The sequence below is a fragment of the Manis pentadactyla genome, chromosome 14, assembly GCF_030020395.1.
Source record: "Manis pentadactyla isolate mManPen7 chromosome 14, mManPen7.hap1, whole genome shotgun sequence".
NCBI classification, from domain to species: domain Eukaryota; kingdom Metazoa; phylum Chordata; class Mammalia; order Pholidota; family Manidae; genus Manis; species Manis pentadactyla.
Window position 1 is genome coordinate 63,758,616 of NC_080032.1, and position 14,309 is coordinate 63,772,924.

At 47.7% G+C, this 14,309-nt stretch overlaps 1 protein-coding gene across 3 annotated transcripts in view; it reads right to left on the reverse strand.

Moving 5' to 3' along the window:
• The window catches only part of VWF (von Willebrand factor), a 138,856-nt gene that overhangs the window by 24,999 nt on the left and 99,548 nt on the right, over nt 1-14,309 (reverse strand). For all 3 annotated transcript variants that reach the window (XM_036910125.2, XM_036910124.2, XM_036910123.2), the window contains exons 35-41: nt 11,513-11,733; nt 10,215-10,407; nt 9,679-10,020; nt 7,855-8,054; nt 2,824-2,926; nt 2,415-2,489; nt 1,107-1,211 (exon numbers count right to left, since the gene is read on the reverse strand). In XM_036910125.2, coding sequence (XP_036766020.2) covers nt 1,107-1,211; nt 2,415-2,489; nt 2,824-2,926; nt 7,855-8,054; nt 9,679-10,020; nt 10,215-10,407; nt 11,513-11,733 — 1,239 coding nt within the window. The remainder of the gene's footprint in view (nt 1-1,106; nt 1,212-2,414; nt 2,490-2,823; nt 2,927-7,854; nt 8,055-9,678; nt 10,021-10,214; nt 10,408-11,512; nt 11,734-14,309) is intronic.

The window sequence follows — 14,309 nt, forward strand, 5'->3', positions numbered from 1 at the left end:
AGGGTGACGCCTGAGCCCCGTCACACCGGCATGGCACTCAGCCTGGGCTGGGAGGTGTTCAGCTGTGATCTAAGGTCCCAGGGAATGCTAGACCCAGAGTATTAAGTCATAAATGCACGTGAGCCCAGGTCAGGAGCTGTGGGGCATTTGATGCCCAGTCATGCCAAAAAGCAGTTAGTCTGCAGGAAAATCAGAACTTATCAACCGGAGGAAGGTGAGGCTAGGACTTCTAGCGGAGGCGATGTGAAGGCTGCCTCGTCCTGCTCAGCCATCTTCCCCAGCACATCTGGAAGGGGTAGGGTCCTTCCAGCTGCCAACTCGCCAAGACTGCGGATGGGAATATCGGAGACCCACACAGGCACACCACACGCTGCCAGCACGTCTGTGTGCTGGGAGCTTGTGTGGTCCCACCCCCACCTTTGCACCCAGGACAATCCCCTACAGTGTTAGGTCCTCTGCAAGCCTGTCAAATCCACAATGTTGTTGCTTCAGTGCCACATCCCAGCCCTGGTTCTTTGCCAATTCCCACCTTCCCTCAAATACAACATTGTCCACCTCGCCCTCGAGGTCTTGATCTGGAAACTCAAGTGAGAGTCCAACCCAACAGGATGGGAGCCCTACTTGACTTAAATGGGTCTTCTCAATAGCTGAATACAGGATTCAGTTTCCTGACAAGGCTCAGTTTAGTCCAACCTTATGCTTAAATTACAGTATTTATGGATGAAATACATAAGCATACAGACAGGGAAATCTATAAATTTGGGAGTAAGATTCAGGGCTGAGAACAAACAAAGGGACTTTTTCCTGCTCTCTGGTGTGTGGAGTCTGGGAATGAATGAAAATGGAATCAGAACCTTCCTCACACCCCCAGCTGCCTGTCACACAGCCCGGGAGGGCAGGGCCTGTGGCTGTGCCCACAGCCACCGCACCTTCAGCAGCTCGCCAGTGGGAGGGTTCTGCAGAATTCAATCCAGGTGCGACCTTAACCCCTCCTTCCAGACACACCCCAAGCCCAAAGTCAGCTAATTACAATACAAGACGCCTTCCCCAGGCCAGGCCAAGAGAGAGTGGCCCCCCCACACCCTCGTCATCCACAGAGACTTTACCACAGGTGAAGACGGGTTTGCACTCGCCGGGATTGGTCAGTGTCAGCTGGAAACCTCCTTCACAGAAAGGTACCGGGGACTGGTCACAGCTCACCTGGTCACACACTGAGGGCCAGGAAAGAACGTCCACTCAGAGCTCAGCAGGGTTACTCTTGAATTACCTGTGAGCGGTGCCCTGCGTTCCTAGTCATGCAGACGTTTCCCATTTGGAAAGATGATGATAATAAGATAAAGGGAAAGAGAGAGAGGGATATAGATAAACAATAGATATAGATAGATAGATAGATAGATAGATAGATGACTGATAGACCATTGATCCATTGACAGATCACAGTCATATGATAAGCTCATGCTGATTACTCTTGTCAACTGCTAGAATTTCAGATCTCCTCAAGGTCACTGGAAGCTTCTAGGCCTCAATTTTGTCTTCTGCTATGTGGGAAGTCTACCCTATAGGGTCAATCTAAGGATGTCATGAAATCCAGTGAAGGAAAAATACCTGGCACATTACAGAAGCTTAATAATGCCCATAAAATGAGGGATTTGAACAGAAGGATCTCCCAGTTCTCTCCTGTTAGTGTTCTAAGATCTATTTTATACAAATTGTTCTCAAGTCAGATCTCCCTCTGAGGGACCTCTGTTTATCCCCAGTAAATTTCATCATGTAAATAGATCCCTCAGGCTAGTTCATTCTTTTTAGACCTTTGGACTGTCCCTTGATCTATTTGCTCTCCCTTGAAGATCTGCATCACTGCCAGTTTTGCAGGCCTGTCTCCATCCATATGATTGATGGGCACACCGGACAGGCCGGACAGGCTCCCTGTGCAATCCTGTCATGTTAACCACGATCACATCAGCTCTGCACTCGCTCAGGTAAACCATTATGCAGCCCAGCACTTGCTGTGGGGTCTGCAAGCCGATATCAAACTCTTTGACAAGTAACTTACTGAAATCAAGGTTCCCTCTGCAACCTTCCCTACATCCTTAGATTATTTTATAGAAAACGAAAATGGGTTATTTTGGCATAGCTTTTTCTTCAGTAAATCTCTGTGTACTCCGCACCCCACACCACTGATTATCTTTCTTCTTTTAATGCTTTCAAACCTCACATTTAATAATTCACTGCAGAATTTTTCTAGGAAGCAAATCCTATTTTCCAAAGGTTGCTCTTCCCATTTTTTTGGAAAATCCAGTCAGCCTCACCCACCCCCTTCCACTCAGCCACCCCTGTCAGCATGCCCACGTCGTTCACCCGGGGCTGAGGCTGGGGTCTGGGCGGGGGAGCAGCACCCAAGGCGGGCCACGTACCACACTCATACTCCGGGCAGCACTGGTCTGCGCTCTGATGGAGACGGGCCACTTCACATGGGCCGCACGTGGGAGCTGGAGGGGAAGAATGCCGCAAAGACAGAGAAACAAATAAGGACACGGCCTGGGGGCGCTTAACACGGTGTGGACTCTGACCCACAGGAAACCAGCAGAGGCGGGAGCAGCTGTGGGACCCCTGATGAGCCCCCAGCACCTCCTGCTGACCCCCTCAAATGAACCCTCACAGAGACTCTGAGTCCGCAGGCCACAGGGACACAGAGGGCAGGGTTAACCTCTGCAGGTGCAGAAAGGAGACCCGAACCCAGCAAGGTGAAGTGGGGCCTGGCACCGGGAAGGGCAGGTGGGGTAGAGGAAATCTCCCCAGAGCAGCAAGTGGGGCCGAGCTCACCTCTGGCCGTGGAGCAGGGCTGTGATGTGCAATTGACCGTCCGACCACTGAGGCACATGCAGATCTGGCAGGGCTGGTGGTCCGGGACCCAGGTTTCCAGGAACTGAGGGAAAAAGAGGTTCAGAGAGGGCCCAGGCTGCTCAGGGCACCCAGCCCTGGAGTGGCAGGAAGTGAGCCCTCCCCCACCCCTAGCTGGGTCTCCCCTCAGCCAGGGCCAGTGCCTGCGCCACCCCTCTGTGGGGAAAGGTCGGGGGAAGCTCTGAGAAGCACCGGGGTGCCCAGAAAGGCCTGCGCATACTGCTTAGTGAACCCAGGGGATGACAGACTACAGATTCTGGAAAACTTGGGGGCTTCTAATGCAGTCTTCTCTGTTGGTGGCACTGAAACTAAGCAGAGCAAGAGAAACAGGATCCCTGTAGGGTGCCGCTGGCCACTTCTCAAGCCAAAGGAGAAGCTGGGTGGCCTGAGGAAAGGCTCCATTTAGTTCTGGAACTGATTTAAGACAGTGTGGCAGGAAGAGTCAAGACAGGACAGCACAGTGTCACATCGTGGTGCAGGCAGTGATTTTAGGGACCAGAGAGCAGTTCCCCAGATAAGGGCTCACTGGGTTGGTCGGGCGACTTCCTCAGAGGTGGGCCCAGCCCTACAGCATAAGGGCCTTGAGGTCAGGAAGCCCGAAACTCCACTGTCCACTTCACAGCTCTGTGCCTCAGTTTCCCTGCTGAAGGGAGGGCACTCAAGCCCACCTCGTGGGATCGCTTAAGCACTGGGAGACCAACAGGCACAGGTCGGGACTACAGGGCTAGGGCAAAAAATCCCTCTAGACTCAGCCACCAAGTTAAATTCAAAGTTGAAATTAAATTCATGTTAAATCACCCCTAACGAAACACATTCTTATCCAGTAGTCCACAGGCCTCTGAAATTCCCAGGTCAGGAAGGCCTTACTTACTCCATCTGCTTCCATGCTCAGCAACCAGCCCTTTGGGAAGAAGGAAGTTCAAGTTCTCTGGGCAAATCACCTCCCCTACCCGCACATCTTGCTCCATGACCCTCTAATCTGTCCCTTGGCACCTCCCACTTGCTCCGTAAATAATAATGGCCAACATTTGAAGAACAGCAGTTATGTGCCACTGGTTTAAAGGTTTGTACTATAAATTACTCATTCAATCCTCACTGCAACCCTATGGCAAGGATGTTTTTATTATTATCCCCACTTGTCAGATGAGAAAATTAAGGCACTTCTTTAGAGCTAGGATTTGAACCCAGAATCCACCTTCTTAACACTGTGCTCTGTTGTCTCCTAGTAAAAGCCAGCATTAAATAGGTTCAAGGTATTTACATTTATTCACATTTTGCTCCTTAAAATAACCTTATCAGGTTAAGTACTGTTATTGCCTTCATTTACAGTCAATGGCAGCGAGGCACAGAAAGGAACCTGGCCAGGCGGTACAGCCAGGATTCAAACCTGGCCTCCTGGGATTAGAACCTGGCCTCCTGGCCCCAAACATCGCACTCTCTCTGTACTCCAAATGTCTCTCATCAGTAACCACAGTGCCTGCAGCAGCCAGCTTAAATGGCTGGGGCTCGAGGGGCTACTGTCACTGAACACACTGCCCCAGCCCTCAGGTGGCTGACAGTCAAACTGGGGAAATAAGACGCATCCATGACAAAGTTGATCGAGATCAATAAATTGTGATACATCCACACCACAGAATACTATCCAGCCCTAAAAACAAACTATGGAAACACACAACAGGGGTGATCTCAGAAGTGTTATTCTGAGTGCAAGAAGACAGACAAAAAAGGAATACACATTGTATGACTCCCATTTATATAAAATACAGAAAATGTAAACTAATCTATAGTGACAGAGAGCAGACCAGGGGCCAGGGATGGGAGATGTGGTTGGGGGATGTATTAAGGGCATAAGAAAACTTTGGGAGCGACGGAAATGTTCGTTATCTTGATGGTGATGACGGTTTTGCAGACAAGTGTACATGTCAAAACTCATCAAACTGCAGATTTTAAACAGGCACCGTTAATGACATCAACTATAGCTCAATAAAACTGTTACTTAAAATGAAATAAAGGAGAGCCACAGGAGCAGAAAGGAAGAGTCCGCTATGACTGGGGGCTCCAGAGAGGCCTCATGAAGGCCACCTGAGAAGGACCTGGTCAGAGAGGAGAGGAGAAGGTTCCAGGCGGGCAGCAGAGGCAGGGAGGTCCTGAAGGCCAGCGGACAATCCCAGCAGCCTTCCCTGCTCCCTTCAGGAGGCTGTGCTGACTTGGCAGGCACGGTGCAGCCTTCAAGCTCTGTAAGCAGGGCAATGCCTCAGAGAGGAGTGTTCCATAGGGTGACCTGGGGACAGCGAGCAGGACGGAGAGGGAGGGTCCGAGAAAAGAGGCCGAGAGAAAGGCCACCGCAACCCCTAGTCTGCTGTCCCTGCGGGGGCAGGGAGGGGCGGCCAGAGGTGGGCAGATCCCTTTCCCCAGCCTCTGTCCACACGGCCTCTCCCGCTCACCTCCGCCGCTCATGAGGATGCCAAGAAAATGGCACATCAAAGGACTGCTATTTGGACTTTTAAATGGCAAAAGCAATGAAGTGAGAAAGAGAGGGTCATATTTTTACGTGTTTTGGGGTTGTTTTCCCCTCTTTCTAAATGTGGACTTCAGATACCTAAATTCAGAATAAATAGTACAACTGTCCAACCATCCTGAGAGTGGGCAACACCACAAGATGACCAGGACCACAGCCCTCTTCCTCCAGGTATTTTCATTGTGCCAGGAAGCTTTAGGGAGGCGTACCTGCGGCAAGGGACTGACTCGGGGGCCCACGGAGAAGCCCTTTGCCGCTGAAGCTAAGCTCCGCAATGGCCTGACGTGCCGGGCTGTGCGGCAAGCGGGCCAGCAGGTGGCGCTCCTGCATCAGGACAGGCGAGCTCCGCTTCCAGAGCTGGGCATTGACTACTAACCGGGACAAGGCAGCAGGTGTGACGGCTAGCTGGCGTTAAAAGGTTAAACAGAGAAGATAAAGGGAGAATACCGCGCGATAAAATGGAAGTCTTCAAAGCCCGAGATCAGAGAAGGGACACAGAGGTCATCAGGCATTCCCCACCGCAGCTGAGGGTTTGAGGGAAGACGCAAGCGAGACACAAGCGCAAGCGGGAGGCTCCAGGCGCTGCCTTCTGGGTGGTGCAGGCACCCCCGCCGGGCACGGCGCCTCCACCCCCGCCCCCAGCTCCGAGGAGGGGCCGCCAGTGCTGGGCTCTGGATTCCGGCTCTGGATTCCTTCTGAGCCGGCGACAAAGGCTCACGTCTTCAGAGAGCATTTTGTAAAATAAACAAGAGCTATGGAAACTGGTAAATATTTTGCCTTTCCAAAGCTACCACTAGAGATTCATACCCTGGGTTATTTCCCTGAAGAAAAGGTTCCTAGCCTTTATTTCTTCAGCTTAAAAAAAATTAATTTAATGGAAATGTTCTTCATATTAGATTTTTATGGTTTCTCTGCTTTTAAAGTGAAAGCTGAAATTGCAGGTGGCCAGGTAAGATATTTGTTTCATCCATTTAAACTAGGCTTTCTGAAATACTAAAAACTGGCTGCGTTCTCTTCATAAGTTTTGATTAACTAATTTTATGTCGCTGTAAGAATTCAGATGCATTTCAATTCAAATGAAATGATTCGTTTCCTGGCTTACAATGGTATAGTCACTGGAATTATTGTTTTCCTTATTCTCCAGGTTGGTTAGCTAGCTTTACCATGAGATCTTCTGGTTGTGATTAAATAGTATTGAGTCACCCGCCAGGTCCCCTTCATGATAAAAGTCCCCTGTGGTGATGATGGGGATGTTAGGACCTGGGTGCAGCCCCTGACCACAGAGTGTACTCTTTTGCTAGAAGCCAAATCTGCTCCCCTCTTCCATGCTCTGTAGTATCATGGCCAAGGATGAAGGACAGGCCACTGCACATATTGACGTGTGCATAGACACGTACTGCCCAGATCCTACAAATGCACAGGTTATCAACTTTGAAGAGATATAACTGCCATCTTGGCCAAGATGGAGGAGTTTGGTAAATATCTCTTTAAAATGCACTCAATAACTCATAAAGGGCTGAAAGAATTGAAGACTCGGTGACTCTAAAACAAATCAGCCCAAAAATGATCCAGCAAAAGGGCACTTTTATTTATCAGAAAGAGCAAGCGTTTTGGAATCAGACAGACCTTCAAATGCTGAGTCTGACCCCCAACTCCATCACTTATAAACCCTGTCCGTGGGCAAGGCTCTAAGCTCTCTGAGGCTTGGTTTCTCTGAGAGATTGTGAGTATTTATGAGATGATGTAACATACTCCCAGGTGTTCTGTGGAACTCTAGGCCAAGGGGATGCTACACACACATATACACTCATACACACATATACACACCCACACATTCACTCACTCCACCATACGTACAAGTTCCACAGTCACATAAGTTTGAAAAGCAAAACCTTCTTAAATGCTTGCAACGTACATTAGTATATTAAAAGTGCTAAAAAATCCTGCAATAAAGAAACCTGTTGAACTTGTTTAGCTAGTACTGTTTAAACCCTCTTGGTCCTAGGTAACTGTTAATACCGTGCAAAACACACCTTTGAAAAAAAACATTGAAATAATGAATATATAGTTCTTAGTACAATGCAAGGTACATAATACATCTTAATAATGGTAGACATTACCATCTAAAATACTCTTTCCCATCACCTCTTGGATTCCTATAGCATTTCACTTCATGCGTATAATGATAAAAACAGTAGTAATAGTAGTAACATGTGGTTAACACTTGGGTGTTGGATCACACAACTAATACATGACAGACCTGGGATTTGAACCAAGATGTGTCCGACTCCAAAACCATTATGCCATCCTGCTTCCCTATCCTCAGTGGTCCCCTGCTGCCAAAGGTGGAAGGTGCCAATCACCGGGGAACACTTCACCCAACAGATCCCAGGGGAGAAGCAGCCCCATGGCAGGTGACAGGCCAGGGCTCCTACCTGGCGCCGGACTCCATCCTCACTGACGCACTGGGTGCAGGTCTCCTCAGGGACACAGCTGCCTCCCAGTAGGACTTGGTGCGGGGGACAGAAGCAGCCTTCCGAGGGGTGGTCCCCACAGGAGCTCGTGTTGCCTTCACAGTGCCGGGGGCAGCCGTGCTCACAGTGGTTGTACACCAGGGGTGGTGGGCAGGACATTGCTGCAGACAGAGAATGAGCTTCCTCTCAATGGCCCCACCAGAGGGTTTCAAGGTGACCGATCATCTGACAAACATGCTGAGGCAGAAATGACTGGTTTCCACCCATTTTCATTCTATCTTCCATAGAAATAGACCATGAAGCTGGGCACATGACCACCCAGAATAAAGACTACATGTCCCAGCTTCCTTGGCAACTACAAGTTCTGCCCAGTGAACTGCAGGAGCAGGTGCAGATTCACAGCAGTTTCCAGGAATCATTTTAAAAAGACAGCTGTGTTCCCTCCTTCCCCTATCCTGCCTTTTGGAACCTGGTTATAAGAGCTAGAGCTCCAACTTAAACCATAAGGAAAAGCATACCCAAGTGAGGACAGGGCAAAAATCTCGAATCCAGTTCGAAACTCAGAAACAGCTGGAGCCACTTCCTCATTACTTGCAGCCAAATTGAATCCTAACTGCTATGTCAACCTTATATCCTTAGGAAGTTTTATGGTTCTTTCTTTTGAATACTGATATATTAAATGCTTTTTTAAAATTAAGTTAAGAATCCACAGCTATGAAGAGTTAGTTGCCTTTGGAGAGAAGCCATGAGGTGATTCCCTTCCCCCTCTTCCAGCCCTTCTCAACCCCTTCCTCTCATTCTCACAGTGCCAAGCCAGGTGACAGAGAAGGTTTGCAAGGATTTAGAGCACCAAGGTTTTTCCTATAAATGCACAATAAGCCAGCAGGTAGACAAATTAGTAAACAAGGAAGGTGCTGTCAGTAACCCCGAAACAATCACTTGCCCCTTGATGTGCAGGCAGATTGAAAGGATCTACAGGCAATACCATCTACATGGACACAGAAAATCAGAGCTCGAAGGAGCCTAAGGATTGCCGCGTCCAACCATCCTGTTCTAAGATGCAGTGACCGAGGTCCAGAAGCACTGAGAGAGCAGCCGGTCACCCGCTGAGCTGGTGCTGGGGTGCCCAAGTCCCCCAGCCCCACTTTAGAGCTGTGACAGCTCTGAGACTCCAAGATGGTTCATTCCCCTCGATAAAAAGTCAGGAATTATATTCAACAACTGAGGATGTTGAAGTTCACTGCATTCTTCACCCCAGTACCCCTTGAGGCAAGAGCCACGTCTGATTCATTTTGGTATCCCCTACATGCCAACTCCAAGTAGAGAAGCTGACTTTGGGGAGATAGCTACACTAGCAATCCTGTGGCATTTGTAATTAAGAAGTTTCCTGGTATTCAAATGGCAAATTCCCACCACACTTCAACATCCTGCTCAGGCACGCCCACTCTGTGAGCCTTTGCTAAAGCTTGGTGGGACTTCAAGTTCATTGTGACATCACTCTGTACTTTGCTGATACCTATGTATGTCTGACATTAAAATTGCATTTGTCTGAACTCTAGAAATACCAATAGAAAGGCTCATGCTTCCATTTACATAGACATTCTACATTCCAATTATTTATAGATCTACCATCTTATTTGATTCTAAATGAAATCCAATGTGATAGGAAACACAGGGATTTTGATCTTCAAATAAACAACTGGAGGCCCAGAGAGGTTGAGCAAGCCCTCACCTAAAGTTGGCCCTCACAACTTGTAGGGGTGCATATGTACGTAGGAGACTCACCACAGAAGTCAGCTGTCCTCCAATCCACGCAGACCCCATTAGTCCGGCAGAGGTGGGCATAAGACGCAATCACCTCACACACTTGCTCCCGGTGGCAACTGTCCTGCTGGCAGATGTTGTAAAACGTGGCTGGAGCGAGAACCCTGTGGCACTCAGCAAACAGTGCAGAGAGGAGGACCCGGCAGTCCGAGCTGCTGGAGACAGGACAGTGCTCCTCAGGCAGAGACTGGCATGTCTGCCCCTGCTGCTGCACAGTCCAGTCCTGGACGAGTGTCTTCCAGTCTGTGGTGACCGTGCCATCCCTCAGCATGAAGTCATTGGCCCCGTTCTCATCACAGATTCCTAGAGAAGTGATGAAAGACAAGGCTAGTAGCCCTCGGGGCGGACACATTAATGCCGGAGACCTGGCCATTCTCCATCCCCACCAGTGTCTGAACCTTGCTACTAGATGCAGGAACATAAGCACCAGAAATCCTGAGGGAATCCAAAGGCAGGTTTATTACTATAAAAGGGGAGAGTCAGGAAGGTGTTCTTACCACAGAGACCATACATCTTTGCAGCAAAGGTCTTAGGGCTCAGCTGCAACTGGAACTCATTGTTTTGGGGAGTGAATGTCAAGATGTGGCCAAGATGGTTGAATCTGAGCTCATGCATGATGGCGCCGTAGACACTGACTTCCATGTCCCCACCCAAGTAAGGGGCAGACACCAGTCTCCCATTCACTGCCACCTGCCCAAAGAAGAAAATGATTTGTCTATAGCCACGGCAATAAGGAATCTGAGAAGTTCAGGGTTAGCTTCTTCCTGAAGTTACGGACAGTGCCCACACTAATTATCTACAAACCCTGACATCTGTCAGCAGCTCTTCTAAAATAAAGGGGCTTTGTAGAGCTTCCCAGGAGAGCAGACTATTATAATATTGCACAGACGGCCATGCCCCTGGAACCTGAAAGCCCAAGGGTCACAGTGAACCTTGCGTCTGTGTCACTCAACAGGGGAGGACGACCCCTCCAAGATGGGCTGAGAAAAGTGCCATTTTCCCAACTCACCAGGTCCAGGTGTGTCTAAGAGGACTATGTGAAGTCTTCATTTTTTATTTTTTTGGTCACTAGCTCTTTGGAGGCCCCAACTTATATCATCTCAAACATATTAAGATATACTCACATTCCATGGTGAATATAATTTTTGCTGTAAAATTTTGGGAAGGCTTTTCATTTTAAATTTGGGGGTTGTGGTTTTTCAACAATTACTGAGCATATTCAGGAGTTCTTGCAAAATGAGAAGAGCTAACCTACAAGTTGCTTTCACAGAAGGCAATATTTATGGTTTCTAAATGAACAAGTGAAGAAGTTGGCACAATGGAAACTTTTTTAAGCATTTAATCAAACATTTGTTTTTATCAGCTTTGCAGTTTTCTTTTTGAATTTTGGAGCCATGCATTTTGTTTAGGCCTTAAATCTTTTCCAAGGGCCTAATTTAGGCCCTAAATAGTTTCCTTTGAAGAGCTCCTAGGCCCTACGTGCTGGGTTCATAATGCTGGGTGAACAACGCTAATGTCAACCCCAATTTTCTACCAGCATCAGAAACTGGCACTAAATTCACAGTTAAGTTCTTCCAAAAATGGATCCTTTCTTCCAGAGCTGGGCCCAGAACAACATGAAATCACACCACAAGGGAACTGGCAGTCAGCCCCTCTTAGGAAGGTAGGGCCCGACTAGTTAGGCAGAAGGCTGAGTCCCTAATTGCCAGTCAAACCAGCTAAAACTAACTGCCAGCAGAGGCTTCCCCAAGGTTCAGCTGCTCCTTGCTAGGGGGCCCTCGGCAGCGCCTCTCACCTCCATGTCACTGTGGAGCTCAACTGAAAGGCCATTATGCTTCACCTCGATGGACTTCATGCAGGCCTGCCTTGCCCCAGGGATGCAGGCACCATTATGGAGAATCACCTCCAGGTCCTGCTCTTTGTTTTGAAATAGGACGTATGAACAGCTACCAGTCAGCTTGAAATCCTGCCCATCGAAGGTCACAATGTGCCGGGTAGAGCTGCCCATGCATACACCTGGACAGGGGAGAGCAAAGGAAGGTGTGACATTATCCAAACCCCCATACATGCACAGAGGTGGGTATTGCTAAGTCACACACAGACACAAGAATTGAAACCTGAACGGGGCCTTTGAGGTCAAATGGTCTTAATTTTCTCCATTTTACAGGTTAGGAAATCGATTCTGAGAAGTAGAGTAACTTAGGTAAGTAAAACTTGGCCATTAAATATTTTCCTCAAGAAGGTTTAGAAGGACAAATATTTCATAAAAACTTGGCTACAGAATCATACTTGCAAAAGAACATAACATGCAAATGAATGATCTTCTCGAAAGCAGTACAAAATATCACCTAGGAGACAAAGCTAAGTTCCAGGGGTGTTACAACTTGTTGAAATCATGAGGAGCTAAGCAAATCATGAGCTCATGAGCTCACTGTAAAGAAAGTTCACCTAAAGACACATGTTTCCTTTCAGCTGCCAAGTGACTAATAATGGTCAAGTGGCCACGTTGACTTGATCTGGTAAGAGATCACCCAAGAGAAATATTTCCGAAGCCAAAACAAATGCTTAGATCTCAGCCCTCCCTCTTTGCCACTCCTTCATTCACATCATCAGCAAATTCCCAAGATTCCCATGCAAACACCCTTTGGGAATACTAATCATCTTGCAGCTACAAAAACTGATTCAGTGAATATCCCCCCACGGAAGACACCACAGCCATACATGATTTGAAAGCTAATCTTGGACCTAAATGATGTTGGAGGTGAGTATTCCAGACAAACCACAACCACATCTACAGTAGTAGGTAAATACAGTGGGTAAATACCAAAAAATGTTTGGTTCAGGCACAGATTGTCAATGCATGCTAAACTTAGTGGGGGAAAGTGTATTTCCATACCTTCAAAATATCTCTGCACATGCTAATTACTAAATGCATGGAGAAAACTAGTAACTCTGCAGTGGAGAAGCCTGGTTAACACCACCAAAACTAAGTGGCCAAACTGAACATCACCAAAAATGGGACAAATTGATAGCATGTACCTCCTTCTGATACATCACAAAAGATACAATGTATCTTCTGGGATACACTTGACAAAATGTGTGACCTGAATTACACCACCAAAACTAAGTGACCAAACTGAACATCACCAAAAATGGGACAAACTGATAGCATGTACCTCCTTCTGATACATCACAAAAGATACGATGTATCTTCTGGGATACACCTGACAAAATGTGTGACGTGAATTTAACCCAAGCTGAGGGACAGTCTGCAAAATTACTAGCCAGGATTCTTCATAACATCAAGGTCATAAAAATCCAAGAAATGCAAAGGAATTGTTGCCGATAGCAAGAGACATAACTAAATGTAATGTGACATCCCAGACTGAATCCTAGACCTGAACAGAGACATTAGTGAGACAACTGGCAAAAATTGAACTGGATAAAGTGTTTTATAGATGCAAATTTCCTGATTTGGATCATTATACTATGATTATATGAGATATTGCAATCTGGCAAAAGTACACAAGAATTCTTTGTACTATTTGTGCAACTTTTTTTATAAGTCTGAAGTTACTCATAATGAGAAGTTTAAAAACATTTTCAAAAAATAGCCAAAATCTAGTGCTATCACTCCTGAAGCCCTTCACTCATTTTAAGTGTATAAAGGGTCAAGAGGAGCATTGATGGATTGCACTGGAAAAGAGGTTCATTTGCACAGACCTGTTACTGTGTTGTGAGTCTCACATCCCCATGTGCCCTACACCAGGGACAAACGGGACACCCAAGCCTAGAGGGCAGGACTTTCAGGAGGCCACTCCCAGAGATGCTTTGTATTCCATGCAGTTATGGGGGACACTGGACCAGAGCCTGACACTACCTGAGGAATCTAAAAGAGAGAAGCCACTGCTATTGGCCAGAGGCAGCCAGGCAGCAAGATGGGGACTTGCTGTTTAAGAGAGTAGGTGTGCTCCACTCCAGTGGTGCGGTAAGGTGCCCGAGTCCTGGGACCAGATATTGGACCTACAGAAGGAATAATGACCTGGGATTGTTCTAAAAGTGATCCTATCTAACAGCACCTCTGCTATAGCATCAGGAGGACCCCTGAAGAGAGAGAGCCCATGAGGGATCGGCTGCAAAAACCCAGATGCACAGCAGGAGGAAGCAGCGGGTCATCAAAGGAGATAGGGACTGACGGACCCCAAGATGGAGTGTCAGAGGAACAACAAGGGGCCTCTTGAGAAACCCTCAAGAGTGCTGGCAAGGAAAAGCAACCACCCCAATCACCTGCCAGGCCAGAGAACAGAGCCCTCCCTCCCAGAGAAGCACTTCCAGCCCCCGCTCTGCACCCCCAAGCCGGGAGAGAAACCGACCAGCCGCCTCTCCAGAGGGAGGAGCCCAAACTGGGATTAGCGAAGTGTTTTAACTCTGACTCAAATTCAAGGTCTTGATTATTAGACATGAGCGGGCATCTAATTACCAAATTGAGACTTTGTTTTACAACTTAAAGAAACCACAGAACTCTTTATGAATAAGCAGAAATGACATGAAGTCTGGCAGCCTTGCTGTCCAGTCCAGGGAGACCATTTATC